General features: G+C 38.1%; 1 protein-coding gene across 1 annotated transcript; it reads left to right on the top strand.

Moving 5' to 3' along the window:
- The first annotated feature begins 1,326 nt into the window (after positions 1-1,326).
- Positions 1,327-19,705, top strand: LOC143884920 (lon protease homolog 2, peroxisomal-like). The gene is made up of 17 exons (XM_077388779.1): positions 1,327-1,569; positions 2,604-2,710; positions 2,806-2,914; positions 3,290-3,459; positions 4,888-4,979; positions 5,454-5,633; positions 5,780-5,863; positions 6,854-6,981; positions 7,322-7,523; positions 7,628-7,834; positions 8,862-8,992; positions 11,472-11,685; positions 17,133-17,435; positions 17,571-17,765; positions 18,248-18,493; positions 18,761-18,862; positions 19,216-19,705. The coding sequence occupies exons 1-17, from the start codon at positions 1,463-1,465 to the stop codon at positions 19,297-19,299; spliced, it is 2,661 nt and encodes an 886-aa protein (XP_077244894.1). The 5' UTR covers positions 1,327-1,462; the 3' UTR covers positions 19,300-19,705.
- Positions 19,706-20,212: the final 507 nt, after the last annotated feature.

Genomic DNA, 20,212 nt, shown 5'->3' on the forward strand with positions numbered 1-20,212 from the left:
TTTATCTATTGGTCACCCCATTTTCATATGTGATACCCCCATTTTCCTTGACCTGGTTACCCCTTCCACGTAAAAGAGGGTTGTAAGCCTGTAATGTTTTTAAAATAAACAGAACTGCTTGAGGGGTATTTAGGCAAAAAAAACATGTCAGAAAAAGTAAAATGGACCCATTTCACAAATTTGGAATGTGGGGTACCGTTTCACTATTTCCACTATTTTTGGACTCTTTTGACCAAATTTCCATTCTTAGAAGATATTTCCTAGAACTTAATAAGGAATAGCTAGAAAGCCAATTTTATATCAAAGGGTCAAGATTGTTCCTTTCTCTTGCCTGTGGACATGACATCCCATATGATCTCATGGTAGTCTATGAGATCAACACTCTAGATCAAATTCACATGTGTTATATGTCCAATGACTATAGGATGATGAGACTGGCACCATCTTCACGAATGTAACTAGTAGTGCTACTCATGCCCTATCACATAAAGACCCAACTCTCTCCCCATGCCCTAACCCATAAAGATCGCACAAAATCCAAAAAATAATAAAAAATAGAAATCTAACATTATGAAGAACCGAAGAAGGGTTGGGTTGAGAATGAGATTCTTCTAACACAGTTAATGAAAAATTAAGTAAAGAAGACAGTGCTTGCAACCTTACTAGAAGTTATATATTTTTTGCACCCATGCTAATGTATGGATGTAAAACAATGGCCCCACCCCCATCAAAACACGAGGTGTAAGTTGGCACCCCAACCAATGTTTGACTTGTGGGAAGACTTTGGGACCCACCCCATCAAAATATGGCAGGCTCTACCTGATGCATGAGTTTGATTGAAGTTGGCGGGACCCACGCTATCAAAAGACAGTGCAAAATGGTGGGCCCCACCCTATATAAGGATTTGGACGGATATGGTGGGCCACTCATGAATGTAAAACGTTGAAGTTGGGTAAAGATGGTGGGGCCTTTCTATATCAAAACGTGAGGTGTAAAACAGAGAAGATTTTATCTCATCTTCAATAGAACCATACAAGAGAAGGAATATAACCATGCTTAAGGGGTGTCAAAACTAAAAGCTGATGTAATAAACAGAAGGCACGTGGCATTCGTGACTCAAATCTCTGACGATCATCTGACCAGTCATATCTATCCATGTGGCATTAACTACTCCGGGCCCACATCCAGCCGACATGGCAAGATTAACTCAACAACCCCCACAATCGGACGGTCGAGAAAGCGCACGAGAAAAAAAAAAAAAACTTCTAGAAAGTGAGAAGGAAAAGGGCAAAAAAGAAAGAAAGAAGTCGCGTATATTTCTGACCCGTTAAAATTATAATATCCAGAACAGGGCAAATGATGTGAGCAGCTGAAATTCCGCTTTATAACTTTTCCTTTACAGTGAAAATCAAATCCCTCTTCCTTTGTTTCTCTTGTAAAAAAAATTCGAGAGATTTCAGATATGGCTGAGACTTTGGATTTGCCGAGTCGATTGGCGATTCTTCCTTTTAGGAACAAAGTTCTTTTGCCCGGAGCTATTATTCGGATTCGGTGCACTTCTCCGAGCAGGTTTAATTTTTTTCCTTCTTCTTCTTGTGTTTGGGATTTTGTTTTCTGATTATTTTTTCAGCTGGTAGGGTTTCTAGAACCCTAGAAAAAGGTTGAATTTTCAGATTCTGTTTTTTTTTTTTTTTTTTTTTCTGTTTGTTTTGTTTTGTTTTGTTTTTCGTTTGGATGTCTGTTTGTACGGATTAGTTTTGATGAGTAAACCCTAGTTTTTTCTGAGTTTTTTTTTATTTGATTGGGGTTATTCTTCTGGAATTTCTGCAATTTTGTTGGAATATCAGTAAAGCTATGTTGAATTTTGTCGTCATGTGAAAATCGGATTCGGTGCACTTCTCTGAGCAGGTATACTTTTTTTTTTGGGGTGTGTTTAGGAATTCGTTTTTTTTATTTTCTTTTCAGCTGGTAGGGTTTCTAGAACCCTAGAAAAAGCTTGAATTTTCAGGTTCTAGTTTTTTTTTTTTCAGCTTGTTTTGTTCGTTTTCTTGGTTGTTTTTCGTTTGAATCTTGTATGTCTGTTTGTACGGAATGATTTTGATGAGTAAACCCTAGGTTTTTCTGAGTTTTTTTATTTGACTGGTGTGATTCTTCTGGAATTCCTGCAATTTTGTTGGAAAATCAGTAAAGCGATGTTGAATTTTGTGATGATGTGAAAATTGTTCTGTCTTTAATTAATCCTTCCGAGGTTGTGGAAATTGGTGCACTTTTTGAACGGTAAAATGAGCTAAAAATCTTCGGATCTTTTTATTGTTTTCATTCGCTCTCCTTTAATTGTTTGAATTGTGGTTGAATTGCATTCTGTCCTACGGGCCAATTGCATAGAATCTCTCTCTCTTTTCTTCCTCCCCTCTCCTTTAATTTTTTGAATTTTAGATGAATTACATTCCATGCTATCGGCGAATTGGGTAAACTCTCTCTATCCTTATATCTCCTTTAATTGTTTGAATTTTTGTTGAATTACATTCTATACTATCGCGTATTGGGTATACTCTCTCTCTCTCTCTCTCTCTAATTATTGTTTAAAATTGAAATACATGTAGTGTGAAATTGGTAGAGCAAGAGCTCTGGCAGAGGGAAGAGAAAGGATTGATTGGTGTCCTTCCTGTTCGTGATGCCGAGACGTCTGTCTGTCCAGTATTATCTCCAGGTGATCTGAGTATGATTCTTATTAAATGTTTCTGATTAGATTTTAATTGACTATTGAATGCATGATCAAATGAAATGAATTATCTATTTCTGAAGGTGTGGCAAATGATTCTGGGGAGCAAAGTTCAAAAATTCCATTTTCTGCTTCCGATTCTCACAAGCAGGATACCAAGAATCAACCAGAACTAATTCATTGGCATACCAGGTCCATTTCATTTCTGTGATCTCTCAATGTTTTTTCTTTCACTTTTCTTATATTGGGAACAACTGAACAAACATTTAAGAAAACAGAAAGATAAGGGAGATACAAGTGTAGGAATTGGTTTGTAGTCGAAGTCCTTGAGATCATCCCAAAACTAACCAGAAAATGGTGAGAGGGAGAGAACATTTATGAGGCTATTTGTAGATTTGTTTCTAGAACACAATAGAAATTCGGTTGTGGAACTGGAAAGCAGACAGATGCTAGTGATATATTTGTAGGCTATGACAAACATGGTCGTTAAATTGCCCCTTAATAGTTTTTTTAACCCTGAAAGGAATGCGGCCCGGGTAATTGATTGCATTTGGTTCTCAATTTCAGGGGGGTTGCTGCTAGGGCTTTACATCTCTCAAGAGGTGTGGAGAAACCAAGTGGTAGGGTCACATACACGGTTGTCCTTGAAGGATTGTGCAGGTTCAGTGTTCAGGAACTTAGTGCAAGAGGAACATATTACACTGCACGTATCTCACGTCTTGACATGACGAAGACTGGTAAGTTGTTTTCTACAACTTATCACTTTTTAATTGTTTCAATTGTTTTCATAGCCATCTCTAGAAGTTATGTTGGCTTGAAAATCTGATATTCTCCAATTTGAATTTTTTTCATTCTTTAAAGTTTTGAGGACTCCCAATATTGTTTGTTTTATTGTTCCATTTTACAGTGGTCTGTGATTTGTTTTTGCACGTGAAGGGAAAGTTGCTATAAAATAATATTTAAATCTTCATGGAGGTCTTCCAACACTTAGATTCTTGTCCTTGTTTATACAATGTAATGGTCTAGTTCCACTGTAATTCACTAATATAGCGATAAAGGTTGTTTGTTTGTGCGCGCGCGCGCACACACACACACTAGATTCGGCCCTCCTCCTTTTCTCCTCCTTATCTGTTTTCTCCTGATTCTTTGTTACCCTCACCTCCAAACCCTTTTGGCTTAGAAAATGGTAACCTCCAACCCACTTCTCCTTCCTGAATCTTATCAACAAAATGTACAAATAGGATACCAGTAAAAAAAATGTACAAATAGGATTTGATTTTATGCAGGGATGAAGTAGAATGGGAAAAGGAAGAGCAAGAGGCGATGCAAAGATGAGAGAGGCAGAGTGGGAATAAATGATCTATGCATGGCGGAAAACCTAAAGGAAGTTGCCTGCATTGAGTGCTTTATATCTGACTTGGGATTCCGAGAGTGGGTACTGAGTCAGTAGACAAAAAATACCTTGATGGTGACGTATGTCCTTCAATCTTGATCTTCTCGATCTCACTTCTTAAGGCTCTGTACCAGGACAAATCTCTCTTGAATTTTGTAGATCATAATGATAGTGAAAAGGTAGAAGAGACAATTCATGGAGTCAAAATTCAGAATTTCCCATTCAATAATAATAATAATAATAAAATACAGGTTACAACTGATATTTGTATGGGTGCCCTATCATGAATTTTGACCAGTTCTAACATGCAAATGCACCGAAATAAGAACCGCATACATGTACTGCTAAAACTTGAACAGAGATGCAAAGGGGTTTATATTCTGCTTCATGTAGTGTGTATTACTTTATTTTGTCATAAAACCATGAAGACCCCCTAGCACACCAAAAATTGAAATAGGTGGATCAACACAAATTTAGGGTTTCATGCTGGAAAGAATGTGTGTAAGTCCACCCATTGAGTACCTTCAAATCTCTGTGCTCCAATCTAGTGCCTGATGTATGCAAGTAAATTATTAGATTTGAGTTGTCCCAACTTGTTCAGTTTAAAAGTTGGTGAACTATTTTGGATAAGTATCTAATCATGTGGAAAATATTTTCAGCTATCCATCCTAAATTTCTAGTTATACTTTCAGTGACTTGGAGGACTTTGAGATCTTGCATTACCTTCAACTGTCAAAATGCTGAGCTACTTTCTCATTTTTTGTTTAATTAGAGATGGAGCAAGCAGAACAAGACCCGGATATTATAGCATTGTCTCGCCAGTTTAAAGCTACTTCCATGGAGCTGATCTCTGTTCTTGAGCAGGTAAAGGATTTGATTTTGAGATATATTTATGAATACCGTAATATTTTTTTTTTCTTTCCTTTGAAAGGCCAATTAAGTGAAAAAATGATTTAACTACCATTATGGTATAATGAAAACTTAATGCAGTAAAAGAAGACACTAATAGAGTAGCACTATGTGCTGGCTGTATTGATGTATCATATTGTGTTGGCTCTGCAACTTGTTCATGTTGTTGGAATGAGCTCGTATTGCTTCTACTCATTCCTCAACTTAGCTTCCATTTTTTTGGTGTTTGTTTTACTGACTGTCTATTGTCTAGCTATGTTACTCCTTTATGATGCCTGCTCATTATAAAGTGCGATCTATAAGATTGTTTTATGCATGTTTTATCGGATCATTTACGATTGTTTTATGCATGTTTTATCGGATCATTTACATTTTCATTTTTCATCTGTCCGATGCATCTCACTTTGAATTTTCCATTTCTGGTGACAGAAACAGAAAACAGTTGGTAGGACGAAAGTCCTTCTTGAGACGGTTCCTGTGCACAGATTGGCTGATATATTTGTTGCTAGCTTTGAAATAAGCTTTGAGGAACAGCTGGCAATGTTAGATTCAGTTGATTTAAAAGTAAGGCTTTCGAAAGCTACCGAGTTAGTTGACCGGCATTTGCAGGTAAAAATTGTATAAAAGTCAACTGTCCATAGTAGTTTAGTCTCATTTTGTAATTTCAATGCAATCATCTCACTCCTTTTGTGTTCTGGATTCTTTGTTATTATAGATAGATAGGCCATGTGCTTAATGTAAATTTTCTGTAACAGTCCATTCGTGTAGCAGAAAAGATAACTCAAAAGGTTGAGGGGCAGTTATCAAAATCTCAGAAAGAATTTCTTCTGCGTCAACAGGTTTGTTTCCTCACACAGCTTACTGGGTATACCTTTTTCTCTGTGGCCATATATGTAATTAGGCAAAGGATTGAGCAGATATTGTTGGTTGCAGCCTTGTTAGCCTGGCAGCTATGAAATAAAATTCACAAATGTTGTTTCTTTTTTAACAATTAAAAACTCTATTGAAAGAGCCATTCAAAAAATGAAAAAAGAAAAAAAAACTCTATAAAGTAAAAGGATACATAACTTACAAAAGGGGTAGAACTTTTCCAACAGCTAACCCAGCTTCACATCACCATCTCTGGCTAGAGTCGGCTATCCAATTTGCCTCTCTTAAAATGTGCTAAGAAGACAATGAAAACTTCTACTCAACTATCGATTCTCGGAAATAATATGGGTGATTCAGGCTTGGGCTATATGATTTAGCTCAATCACTGGCATTTGAGGAAGTAAATCAAAATGAGATCCATAGCCTCGTCAGGAGTCCTCATACCATCTTTAGTACTAATCAAGCAAAAGAAGACTGTCATCACTTTTCTTCTCTCATTTCTAACAAATCCCTCACTCACATACACCCACACTGGTGGACCCAGATTACCAGAAGAGATACCACTGAAATTGAACTTCGAAGAGTCGGACAGCAAGGAAACCCGTCTCTGCATATATTGCATATATTTATAGAGCTCTATCCATTCTGGCTTCTTATGCATGACATTGATTAATGTCTCTAACTGAAGTTACTTCAAACATAACTTAAATAAACATATATGTTTCAGCGGAATGTGTAATTGATACTGAGATATATTTTCAGGAGGATATACTTGTATTATCCGGCTTCTCATGCATGATATTGATTTTTGAATGTTGTCTTCCACTTGTCCATCTTATCTTCATTGTGAGAAACATCTATTGAAAAACATATGTATACGCTGCCAGTATGTTTGGTTTTTATTTTACCTGAATTTGGGATCTTGTATGAAACTTTCGTTTATTCACATGACGTTTCAGATGAGAGCTATAAAAGAGGAGCTTGGTGACAATGATGATGATGAGGATGATGTGGTTGCCTTGGAAAGAAAGATGCAAAGTGCAGGAATGCCTCCAAATATCTGGAAGCACGCACAGAGAGAATTACGGTATGCTAGGTTACTAGCTCAGAAGAAACTATTACCTACAGGTTGTAGGTAATAGTTTGTAGTTTGAAAATGATATACAGGTTGTAGTTTGAAAAGTGGAGGACAAGGACAAAAATGAACATAACAACAAGAATCTTATTATTATATGCAAAAACTGGGGATTCTTGGTACAAAAAATGTGGTTGGTTGTTACATGTTTGCTGTGTTGAATTGGTGAATTGATTCAGTTACTAATGAGAACTTAAGTTTCAACATCAATTCATCAAGAAACTATGTAAAATTCATAATTTCAAACTTCTGAAGTTTCTCATAGTTCCTTACACGAAGTCTTTATCCTTAGGCGACTGAGAAAAATGCAACCACAGCAACCAGGATATAGTAGTTCTCGTGTATACCTGGAACTTCTTGCAGATCTCCCTTGGCAGAAGGCCAGTGAAGAACGTGAGCTGGATCTGAGGGCTGCTAAGGAGCGTCTTGACGCTGATCACTATGGTTTAGTTAAAGTTAAACAGCGGATTATTGAATATTTAGCTGTTCGCAAGGTTGACTGTCTATCCTACTCTTATATATCCATTTAACCCACCGTTTGGTACGGCTGAACCTTGCACTAATGCATTGCTGCTTAATTCATTCTATTGATGTGCAGCTTAAACCAGATGCCAGAGGTCCGGTGCTGTGCTTCGTCGGCCCACCAGGTGTTGGAAAGACATCTTTGGCATCATCTATTGCTGCCGCCTTGGACAGAAAGTTTGTACGGATTTCTCTTGGTGGTGTCAAGGATGAGGCTGATATTAGAGGGCATCGAAGAACATACATCGGAAGCATGCCAGGACGTCTTATTGAAGGGTTAAAGGTTTGTATTGGATTTGTACATATACACTTCTACTGATTTTATGTTACCCTGGTAAATAGTTTATGTAAATATTCCTCAATTTTGTTACAGATTCGACTTCATTATTATGGTGTATTTTTTTATATTACCTACATTTCCCCTCTAGATAATAGTCATTTCTTTAGCTCATCGCCTGCCATCCAGTAAAGGGTTTTTCTCAGCTTTAAATTGTGCATTGGTAACTGGTAGTACATTTCCCCTCTAGCAGTATTCTGCTCTAGCTACTGTTATATATTTTCTTCTGCATCAGAAATCAGCTTCAACTTTTCAACTGATTTATTTTGTTAGTTGTTGATTCTTTTATGACACCATAATGTCTTTTCTGCCGAAGTATTTATTCACTGTTTTAGTATAAAATAATAAATAACGTCTTCTCCAACAGCTTAAGCTTTTGGAGTAACTGGTTGTTTCACAGTGGTCAACCCAAAAGTGGGGCCACATGTGCCACGTGTAGACCAAAAGTGGCCCTTCCCCGATGCTTCCCTTCGGCGCTTCCCGCTTCCGACCATTCCGGGAGCCTTCGCTTCCCACTTCGCACTTCGCTTCCCGCTCTGATAACCTTAATTCACATTCCCCATCCCGATCATTCGCCTTACAGTGTTGACCCTTGATATTTAATAACTCCTTTGTAGCCTTTTACATACCTTTCCATTTTCAGGAGTTACACCCTTAATTTCACTAGCAATTTCTTTTCTTAGCAGGCCCCATATGAAAGAAACCATAACAGTGTGTGCCAATTCTTTTGCATAGAACATACATAAGGGACTGATATCTGCACAACCATGTTTTGATGATGGGACGATTCACCTTGTTTACACTTCTCTAATGGGATGTTGAGAACTTTTTGTGAATTGTAATAGCTTTTGACCACAGGTTAAAAAAGTGCAACACAAGGTGATTCTTCCTATTATCAAAACATGGTCGCGTGGGGCCCGTGTTTTCCTTTTGGAGAAGACTAAGTTGTACCTTTTCCTGTTTCTAATTGCAGAGAGTTGCTGTGTGCAATCCAGTTATGCTTCTAGATGAGGTTGACAAGACTGGTTCAGATGTTCGTGGAGATCCAGCTTCTGCACTACTGGAGGTTCTAGACCCAGAGCAGAACAAAGCATTCAATGATCAGTATCCAATTTTCTTGTTAATGCATTGTGTAAAAAATTTGTGGAAACTTGTTTATATTGTCACCTCTGCTTTTCTGACTGCAAAGGGGCTGTTGTACTTCACATGGGAAGGATTCAACGGATTTGATTGCCACGTACACTGCAGTTGGCTGTCCCATGTGATGAAAAGGGGCGCATTTATCATTTCCCTAATTAGAGTGTGGCATTTAATAGTTTTTCTTACTGGCGGCTTATACTACATCTTCTGTTTAGTTACACTTTCCCAAAGTTGTTAACCAGCTTCTCTTTGGAATAAATTCAATAACTAATTAACCATTCCCACTGACAAGATCATATGAAAATAATTAACCATTCCCACTGACAAGATCATATGAAAGCTGGGTTATTTAAGTATTGGTTTCTTCTTAAACATGTTGCAATTATTATTGAATGCTATTTTGGCAGTGTTTAAGAACTCATTCTCAAGTGAGTCAAAGGAGTTTTTCACTCCATAGGGCCTAAAAGAGTTGACTCAAGGCGAGTCAAGGATTCCATGGATTTTTTTAAACAGTGTATTTGGCTACTATTTTATGGTCAATAATGTGCTTAATGCCTGAAGCAATCGACCTATGCAAGATGAGCTTTTGATAATTGTAAATTTTTTTTCGTAAATTTTGGTTGAGCCTGTCATTGACTACCTGGTTTTTCATAACTTGTGGAAGGTTATGACATGCAAAAATTTCAGTTTTTGTGGCACTTGTATAAAGTTCTATTTGCTTTGCTCAGAACACTCCTCATCCAGCTAAACATTAAATAATCCCACATTTGGTCTTAATATTTCTCTTGTTTTGCTTTTCTACATCTACCTATTGCTAACATAACCCATCTCAATTCTGTCCTCCTTTCCCTTATTTTCTACATCTTTCTTAACTCTTGAGTCTCTAAAAAAAAGCCCTCTGTTTTTTCTATTCGTTTCTCCACTTTGACATTTTTAGGTAATTTCAATGAGTCAGCCAAATTTCAATGAGAGAGAGAGAGAGAGAGAGAGAGAGAGAGAGAGAGAGAGAGAGAGAGGTTCTTGGCACACCTATTATTCATGCATAAACTTATCTTTTGTGCATTTTAGCATGAGAGATGATTTGTTTTGTTCAGAATTTGTACGATGTCATTTTACTTAATTTCTGGTTTTCCATTTGAAAGAAGTTGCGCCAGTCCTTGATCTGGCTTGATGTTTTGGACTGTAACAAATTCTAGATGATTAGCCAACACATGAAGCATTCTTACTGCCGACTCACAGATGGACGATGACTGTTTTCCTATTACACTCTAGAGGTCCACTTTTTCTCTATCCTTGTCATTACTCAAGGTTTTGAATTTTTTGTCATGTTCGGAATTTTTTTAAGACCATAGCTGCTTTTCATAAGAGGGCGAGCCTTGGCGCAACGGTAAGGTTGCTCCATTGTGACCTGGTAGTCATGGGTTTGAGTCACGGAAACAGCCTCTCTGCAAAGCAGGAGTAAGGCTGCGTACATCTAGCCCTCTCCAAAACCCGCAATGGCGGGAGCCTCGTGCACTGGGCCGCTCTTTTAGCTGCTTTTCATGATCAGAGTATGATTTGGCCTACACTTTGAATTTATTGCCGACACACATGTCGTGTCGTGTTCAACAAGACACCCGTGTCCACACGTGTTGACACTCCTTTAGACACTTTTAAGTGTACCGCTAGAAGTGCCAGTGACTTTATATGTATGTAAATGTATGAATGTGACACTATTTCTAGATTTTAAGGGTTGCCACATTAGAAACCTCATATCCGTGTCGAAACTCGGCACACGAATCCGTGTCCATAAATCATGATTATATATTTATATGTACTTTCTATTTTAGGCGTGTCCCCGTTTCTAAATTTTGGGAGTTTGTTGTGTCTGACACTTCGTGTTCGTGTCGACATGCGACACTCGTGTCCGTGTCCACAAAACATATGATCAGACACTTCCTGTGGTACAGTTTTATAGCTGTTGGGTGTAATACATTCCTTTAGTGTACTTAAATGGATATTGGTTGGGATGCTTAACCTATGTCTGTGTGCTTAATAATATTTTTTCATCCTGGCTTCACTCTCAATTGATTTTGAATTGAAAATCTCCAACAAAATGCCTATCATTCAGGTTTGTATTTTCAATCCGGATGCTACTTATTCATACTTCATATCTGTGGGTTAAGGCCGGTGAAGTAAATCTGCATCTCTTGATAGTTTAATACCGTATCTAGCTCAAGCATCCAAGCTAGTTCCTAAATTCTATATGATTATTTGTCAGAACTATATTTCATAACTTTTGTTTTCATGATAATGGGATGGTATGGCGATAATTCACAATGTTGATGAGAGAAGCAACCTTGGAAAACTATTATCTTATAACAATCTTGTTATTGGACTTTTTTCTTGAATGGCATTATTGGACTTGTAACATCATGTGGATTCCTTAATTAAAGATAACTAGCTATTTGAATGTTCCATTCGACCTTTCAAAGGTGATTTTTGTCGCAACTGCAAACAAGATCCAACCTATTCCTCCACCACTTTTGGATCGAATGGAAGTTATTGAGCTGCCTGGATATACGCCTGAAGAAAAGCTAAAAATAGCCATGCGACATTTAATACCGCGAGTTTTGGACCAACATGGGTTGACCTCTGAGTTCCTTCAAATTCCGGAGGTAGTGGACTTATCTTGCACTATTCTTCTCTTAATTAACTTTATTTTTCTGTTTATGATTTTCTAGATATATGCTAGCATAGCCTACTTGGCAAAATATTGCTTCAGTTCCAATACCTTGATTTTATGCTCTGGCAATGCTTGTTATCAACTTTCTATTTAAATCTGGTGGACAAGGATCCATTTTGTCTCTGTAAAATTAGGAGAAGATTTCACTAATTCTTGGATGATTTACAATAGAGCTCAAGGTGTGCTTATATTGAGCACATACATGATAAACACAGAAAGAGATCAAGTAGACTATGGAAAGAGATAATGATGGAATATTCTAATCTAATCTACTTACTAATTAAATCTAGCTGCCTATTCTAGTGGGTTGCCTCATTAACCAACTTGCCTAATCTCCCACAAGAAGATCTAACGGTGAGATCTACACCTAATCCAACAGTGGATCTCGCATATTCTAACATGCCCCCTTCAAACGTATATGGATTGAAAATCGATATACGTTTGATTACAATAAAAATCCCCAAAAAGAAATAGAAAAATTTGTAAATTTTGATTCACACAGCCACGATTGATGTACATTTGATGTATGTTGCCGATATTGCCGAAGATGATTGTCGCATGTTGTTGAAAAATGTGCCACATGAAAGATGAGCCGCGAAGAGCTTCAATGAAGTGGATTTGACTCAAGCATGAATGAGCGAGTCATATTTAGGCCGATTTTTAATACCGAACCTTTTGGAAATGGGTCACTATGGACCGATGCCGGAATGGGCAAGAAAAGAGTCACTATGTACCGATGCCGGAATGGGCAAGAAATGGGTCCCTATCGACCAATGTCGGAATGGGCAAGAAATAGGCCAAGATGGACCAATGCCAGAATGGGCAACAAAGATGAGGAAAAAAAACACAAAGAGATGGGCATCAATTAGCGGCAAAAACAATGAAGCAAATATCGGCAAAAAAAATGGACAGGGCATTAAAAAGAGGGTGGGGCTAGATCTAAGAAAACATGGGTAGAAATTCAACTAGGAATTATAAAGGAAGAGACGGAGGCTAGACTTATGGTTTGACAAAGTGGAGCTATTAAGAGAGAGCGGAAGAAGGCGAAGAGATTTGGGCCGGGCGGACGGCTACATCGGCCGTCCGCCGGAGGAAGACAATACTCTCTGTTGTGCTCAGGATAGACGATCGTTATGCTCTGATACCATGTAAAATTACCAACTTCTCCAATAGCTTAAGCTGTTGGAGAAAGGCGTTATTTATCTTTTATACTTTAACACTACCCCACACTTGTGGCCCACTTGGCAAACACGTGGCATATGTGGTCCCACTTTGGGCCGACCATCGCATATGGATTTTTGCTACCCGGGAGGTTTGAACTCGAGGCCTTTGGCTTTGATACCATGTAAAATTAGGAGAAGATTTCACTAATTCTTGGATGATTTACAATAGAGCTCAAGGTGTGCTTATATTGAGCACATACATGATAAACATAGAAAGAGATCAAGCAGGACTATGGAAAGAGATAATGATGGAATATTCTAATCTAATCTACATACTAATTAAATCTAGCTGCCTATTCTAGTGGGTTGCCTCATTAACCAACTTGCCTAATCTCCCACAAGAAGATCTAACGGTGAGATCTACACCTAATCCAACAGTGGGTCTCACATATTCTAACAGTCTCTTTGAACATTTTATGTAGTTTTCTACACATCAAACAATGGTTCCTTCCTACACTTCTTCAGTGATCTAGTCAACATGTATTAAATGATTCCTGTCTTGTTGGTGCCAAGTGATGGGAATGAAAATGGAGCAAATCCCGTTTAACATATCATGGTTGGGAGTTAGAGCTTAGAGACATCTAGGAAGAATTCATCCTATCAAGACAGCTGCGAATATTGTCATATTGTCAGGCTAAAGATTGATGCAAACACAACATATTGTCATTTTTTTCCTGGGTGTTAATTGCAACCATTTAAAATTGTAAGAAACATAAACAGCTATATATAAGATAGACAGAGTGTTTAGGCAATTTTGCAAAAACCCATTTCGCAGCCCCTCTTTTTCACAGGAAAAATGCTATCTCTCTCTCTCTCTCTATATATATATATATATATATATATATATATATAGAGAGAGAGAGAGAGAGAGAGAGAGAGAGAGAGAGAGAGAAAACGGTTCCTACACATATGTGTAGAGAGTTCTCTACACACTAGCTTAAAATACAGTGGGGGCCCACATTGATTGGGTGATCCAAGCCATCCATTTTAAAGGCCCTCACATAGATAGGGTGTCTACAAAAAATCAGATCCATACGATCATCCCAACTCTACGATTTGTGGAGGTAAAATGGATGTCTTTAAACCTTCACAAATTAGTCCATTTTTTGCCTCCACAATTCGAATGGTTAGGATGATCCTATGGATCTGATTTTTTGTGGACACCCTATCTATGTAAGGGCCTTAAAAATTAATGGTTTGGATCACCCAAATAATGTGGCCCCCACTGTATTTTAAGCTAGTGTGTAGCTAACTTATCTACACATATGTGTAGGAACCGTATTCTCATATATATATATATATATATATATATATATATATATATATATATATACACACACACACACACACACACACACACACTCACACACACATACATTTTAACATATATATATATATATATAATTATATATAATTATATATAAAATTATATTTGCAGTCCCCTCTTCGGCCATTCCACCCCCATTTTTGTCTCATCGCTCTAAGACTAGCCAATGTGCGCACCCCCCCCACCCCCCCACCCCCCCCCCCCCCAAAAAAAAAAAAAGAAAAGAAAAAAAAACAACAACACACACCACACCACCACATGGGCGCGCTTGCACTCACTCTTTCTCTCAAGCTTGCTCTGTTTGATGGTCGTTGATGTGTTCCTTGGGCACTCCGAGGTGAAAAAATCATAGAACGAGGCAATGAAGAGGAGTTAGGGAGACAAGCTATTGCAAAGAAATAGTAGTGGAGAAGGGTTCAAGAAAAGAGATTCAGGAAAAGGTGGTTAGAGTTTTAACTGATGTATGCACTATGATAGCCGGTTTTAGAGAAATAAGAGTATAAGACACAGAGAAGGGGTGTATGGCTAAATGGGGGTGGAAATATCAATTCGTATGTAATCATCTGAGTGGCTGCTCTCATGCAACACCAGCCGCGAAATGCCTTGATGTGAAAGTCCCTAGCAAATCCTTATATATATATATATATATATATATATGGGGTTGATGTTTCTAGTCCGTCCGCCAAGAACTCAGTGTGGGCCCACAGTTTTTGTGTGATCCGAAGCATTCATTTAATAGGCCCTGACATGGATAGGGTGTGCCCAAAAAATCAGCTCCATAGGATCATCCCAACCCTACGATTTGTGGAGGTTAAAATGGATGGGTATAAAACTTCACTAATTTGCCCAATTTTTAGCTCCACAAATCGAAGGGTTAAGATGGTCCTATGGAACTGATTTTTTGGGCACACCCTATCTATGTCAGGGCCTATCAAATGAATGCTTTGGATCATCCAAACATTGTGGGCCCACTGTGTTTTGGGTCGGCGGACTAGAGAAGGTTCTCTAGTCGGCCGACTAGAGACACTTTTCTCTCTCTCTCTCTCTCTCTCTCTCTCTCTATATATATATATATATATATATATATATATATATATATATATATATATATAGCAGGATGGGGGTTTCACTGTTCACGCTGACGTGGACAGTCCCCCCATCCTGCATTAGATCTATGTGGCACTTAATGCAAACAACCCTTTTCGCAAGACATGATTCGTATCTTGGTATTACTTCACGTCATTTCCAAAACGCAAACACTGAAGCCGTATCTTTGTAGGACTTCTATCGTTTCCGGAACGCAAACAAACTAAAGTCGTATTCCCTCCCAACCCTAATCAATAAAAACCAATTCATTGTCTTCTCACCTTCTTCCTCCACCACCGTTAACATCAAAATCGTTACCCACTCTCTCTCTCTCTCATGTCTTCTATGTTATTTTATCGAGTTCTCTGAACCCGGCGATAGCAAGCGAGAAAATCAAAGATGACGGAGGATTTTGGTTCATGGGTTAGATGTGTCAGATTTTCTTACCCGACGCCCGTGGAAGATGGTAGAAGATCATCCAGCACCATCCCTATCTCCTAAAGAAGCCCGTGAATGCAGATGCTAACAATTCTGTAGTGGAAACCATGGGACTTACTACAGAGGTGAAGTCTTGAGAACGAAAATTAATAATTTCGGAAACGGTTGGAGATGCTAGAGTCAAAGACGTGTGCAGCGGAGGAGATGTGGGTTCTCTTGCTGGAGTGGAGATGCCAAGTGTTGGTGGTCGACTATGGCTGCGAAAGGGCTACTGAGGATGCGTCCAGAAGTCTTTCCGAGGGGAAGCAAGTGATAAGTTTCTTCCGATCGGTTGAATTCCAGCTATCAAGTTTTTTGAGAAACAAAGCCCTGTTAAGAAATCTCTCAAATTTCATGGCGATGAGGACTTCTCCTTTCCCCAAACATGTTTTTTTATGTTATACCCATTACCTTATAAGACTTCTGACTTTCGTTGCGTGTCAACAGTAACACTAGAGCAAAATTTCGGTTGTTGTTTGCATGTTAGAAGTAACACCCATGAAAAAAAGAGGCTACTGTTCAAATCAAAAGTAACACTAATCCTGTCTTTTATTATTTAAATAGTTGTCAAAAGGGGATTACAGTTCCCAAATCTCTCACATGCCGATTAAAACAGAAGAGATATCGGTGGCCAAAAGATATTTAGGGCAATAATAAATTCGCACCCCTGTAGGATAATTCGCACCCCTTAAAGGAGGGTTGTATGTTGCAGACTTTGACACTTTTTAACGTCAATTCACATTAAAGGGGTGCAAATTATCCTAGAGGGGGTGCGAATTTATCGTTGCCTGGTATTTATAGGGAAATGATAAATGCGCTCCTTTTCATCACGAGGGACACCCAACGATTGAAGATGGGCTGATGTACTTCATGTCGATAGGATTCAAACCATGGTGTTAATGCAGCTTTTTATTAGTCATTTATATTTTTTTTATTGCCATGTGCATCCACGGCAATAAAAAATGAAATGTCTAAGAAATAGAAAATGTGCACATTACTGTATCTTGAGTTTCATGAAATGTCTATGCACCTAGTGTTTTCATTAACCCATGGAACTCCTACTCTAGCAATGTAATCGCTAATATGTTTTTTCATATAGGTCTTTGCTTTCACTTTTCTTAGTTTGTTTGCTACTTTTGTTTTGGATTTCCCGTTGGCTTGCTGGAGATTGCTTTACTAACTACACTGCCCAATTTATGTTTATAATATTTTCATGACATGTGATCCTCAAATTTTTTTTCTTGACGATGGCTGTCGTTATGGTAGGCTATGGTGAAACTTGTGATTCAGAGATATACTAGAGAAGCTGGTGTACGAAATTTGGAAAGAAACTTAGCAGCCCTGGCTCGTGCATCTGCAGTCAAAGTTGCTGAGCAAGAATATTCAGTTCCACTCACCAAAGATGTGCACCCAATGGCAGAATCCCTGCTAGATACCAGACTTGCTGATGGTGGTGAAGTTGAAATGGAAGTTATTCCAATGGGAGTTAACAGTCATGAAATATCAACTTCTTTCAGGAGTTCCTCGGCCTTGGTCGTAGATGAAGCTATGCTGGAAAAGGTTCTAGGGGTAAGTCACGTTGGCCTTGTTAGTCATGAGACCCCTTTCATGAATTTCTATCTTTATTCCTTTGAGTCATGTCCATTTTTTTCATTTTTAATAGGCTGAACTAGTCTGATTGTACACTTTTGATATGGAATGCAGCCGCCTAGGTTTGATGATGGTGAAACTGCAGAACGAGTATCAAGTCCTGGGGTAGCAATTGGGCTTGTGTGGACATCCTTTGGTGGAGAGGTTCAGTTTGTCGAAGCTACAGAAATGGTTGGAAAAGGTGATTTGCATCTTACGGGGCAACTTGGTGATGTTATTAAAGAATCGGCACAGATAGCACTGACATGGGTAATGTTCTCTCTTCATACTTTCTTAGGTCATGAATCATAGGTGCCAACCTATGTGGGTTTAGAACTTTAGATGGCAGACGTGTTCCCGATGCATCATATCTTTCCAGGACAAACATCATATACATAGTGGCTAGAGTGGGCAGCAAGTGTGAGAAGCGATGCGGGAAGCATACTCTTAATTAAGAGGAAACATGTAGGAAGCATCTGGGAAGTGCGCTTCCCCTAAATTTGGGAAGTGAGAAGAACTGAGCTTCCCATCCAACTAGGAAGTTAAACTTGCATGCTAATTCATGACCAAACGATATATATTCCAGTTAAGAGGTTGACATAAACGTCACTTCTAGAAGAATTGACTAGACATCTGGAGAAATCAAGTTTACCTTTTGAGATTCTTTAGCCGGGATTTGTAGTTATGCACTGAAAGTTATTCATTCAAATATGTCATGATCATCTCACTTTAAATATTCTCTAATTTGTCAGGTAAGAGCAAGATCAGCAGATCTCAAGTTGTTGACCTCTGGGGAAATCAATTTGTTGGAGGGTCGGGATATTCACATACATTTTCCTGCAGGTGCTGTACCTAAGGACGGACCATCAGCAGGAGTAACTCTAGTAACATCATTAGTTTCTCTATTTAGTCAACGAAAAGTTCGAGGAGATACGGCAATGACTGGAGAAATGACATTGAGAGGACTAGTTTTACCTGTTGGTGGTGTCAAGGACAAGGTTTGTCTCTCATTTCTTATATTTCTATGGGTAAACTTTTGAAAACATAATTGTGCTAAAGCAGCTCATTTTTCTTCCTCACTTTATCCTTCCATATAAAAAACACTTCTAATGTACACAATTATATATTATGCTCAAAACAATTTTATCATCAACCATCAAGCATCTGGCCTTCCAGCATAGCAGACTGCTTATGCCATCTTATGATTTTGTTTTAATGTAAATTGGAGGATGGAATTTTTTAGTGTTATGTATTTGAATCTGCAGATACTAGCAGCACATCGTTATGGTATCAAAAGAGTCATCCTTCCTGAGAGGAACTTAAAAGACTTAGTTGAAGTGCCATCAGCTGTACTTGCTGGCATGGAGGTATGTAGTATATTTTGAATAGGTATGAAATGCACACATACATGTATGTATACATACATATATACATGCGTACATATTCACAGGTGGGCGTATTCTGGGTCGAGCTTGGAAATGTTTCATCGGTTGAGTGCACTTTTACCTGTTGAGGTTGAGTGCACTTTTACCTGTTGAGCTCTCTGTGTTTGGGAATATGTTGTGAATGGACAAAATGCTGTTCTATTTACTCACATGCATGCCATTTCACTGTTAGGATGACCTAGTATCAAATGCAATTATCTTCCGACGATGTCTAGATTGTTTGAACTTTGAATTCCAGAAACCTTCTCACTTTCCCAATGTACTTAAAAAAACAGGTATTGCTTGCTAAGAGAATGGAAGACGTTTTGGAACAAGCTTTCGAAGGAGGATGCCCGTGGAGACAGCAATCGAGGTTGTAATGGAAATTCATGTTTAATTCCAATATGAGCAGTGGTGATGGAACAATCATTCTGTTATCAGCATCACCTCCATTGAAGCCTTTCAGTGTATATAAGGTGATCAGTTTCTGGTCGGCAACCATTTTTTATTATCCAAGGCTCAAATTCGTTTCACTGGAAAATCCATGGAAACAACTAATGAGGAGCTCTAATCCAGCCAGAAAGAATGTCATCCTTGGTCATCCCTGTCTTCAATTAATCTTTTCTCAATAATATTGGTATGTATGAGATTTGTGTACATGCCCTGTGTAATATAAACAGGAATCAGTGGCTTTCTCAGTCTATTAAAGCAACTAAATAGGTGTAATATTTATTAGAGCATTTTGATCCTTGTACCTACATCAGTAAGCTTGTATGCTTTTTATCTTGTGTTTTTCTTTCAATCGTCTTTTACAGGTCAACTGCCAGTAAGGGCAAAAACCTGTACTGTGCTATCAGTTGCCATTCATGCATTTCAGAGTAATCTCTCTTAATTTTTTATTTTTTTTCCCACGCGCTTTTGTCTGGGCAGGTGGGCGGATCACCCGTTGGAATTCAACAGAGTATCAAGTGTCAGATACCATTTGAGAGAGAGAGAGAGAGAGAGTTGAATCCAACAGAGAGTATCGAGTGTCAGATTCGGCAAACCTCAAAAAAAATAAAAATTTGTTAAATATTTTAATCAATTTTTTATTTTTTAATATTTATACATATGAAAATGGTTATAACAACAAATAATATATTAAAACTTTTAATAGTTTAAGTAAATATAATGTTTTATTTTCACATAAAAAGCTTATTATTAGGATGGATAAAACTCAAAATGTGGGTATTCATAAAGTTGTGATAGTAGCATGGTTTGAAATTTCGGTTTCGCACAGACAAAAACGAGAAA

Source organism: Tasmannia lanceolata, unplaced genomic scaffold (genome assembly GCF_043159265.1).
Source record: "Tasmannia lanceolata isolate RefF3 unplaced genomic scaffold, GAP_Taslan_0.1 ptg000008l, whole genome shotgun sequence".
NCBI lineage: Eukaryota > Viridiplantae > Streptophyta > Magnoliopsida > Canellales > Winteraceae > Tasmannia > Tasmannia lanceolata.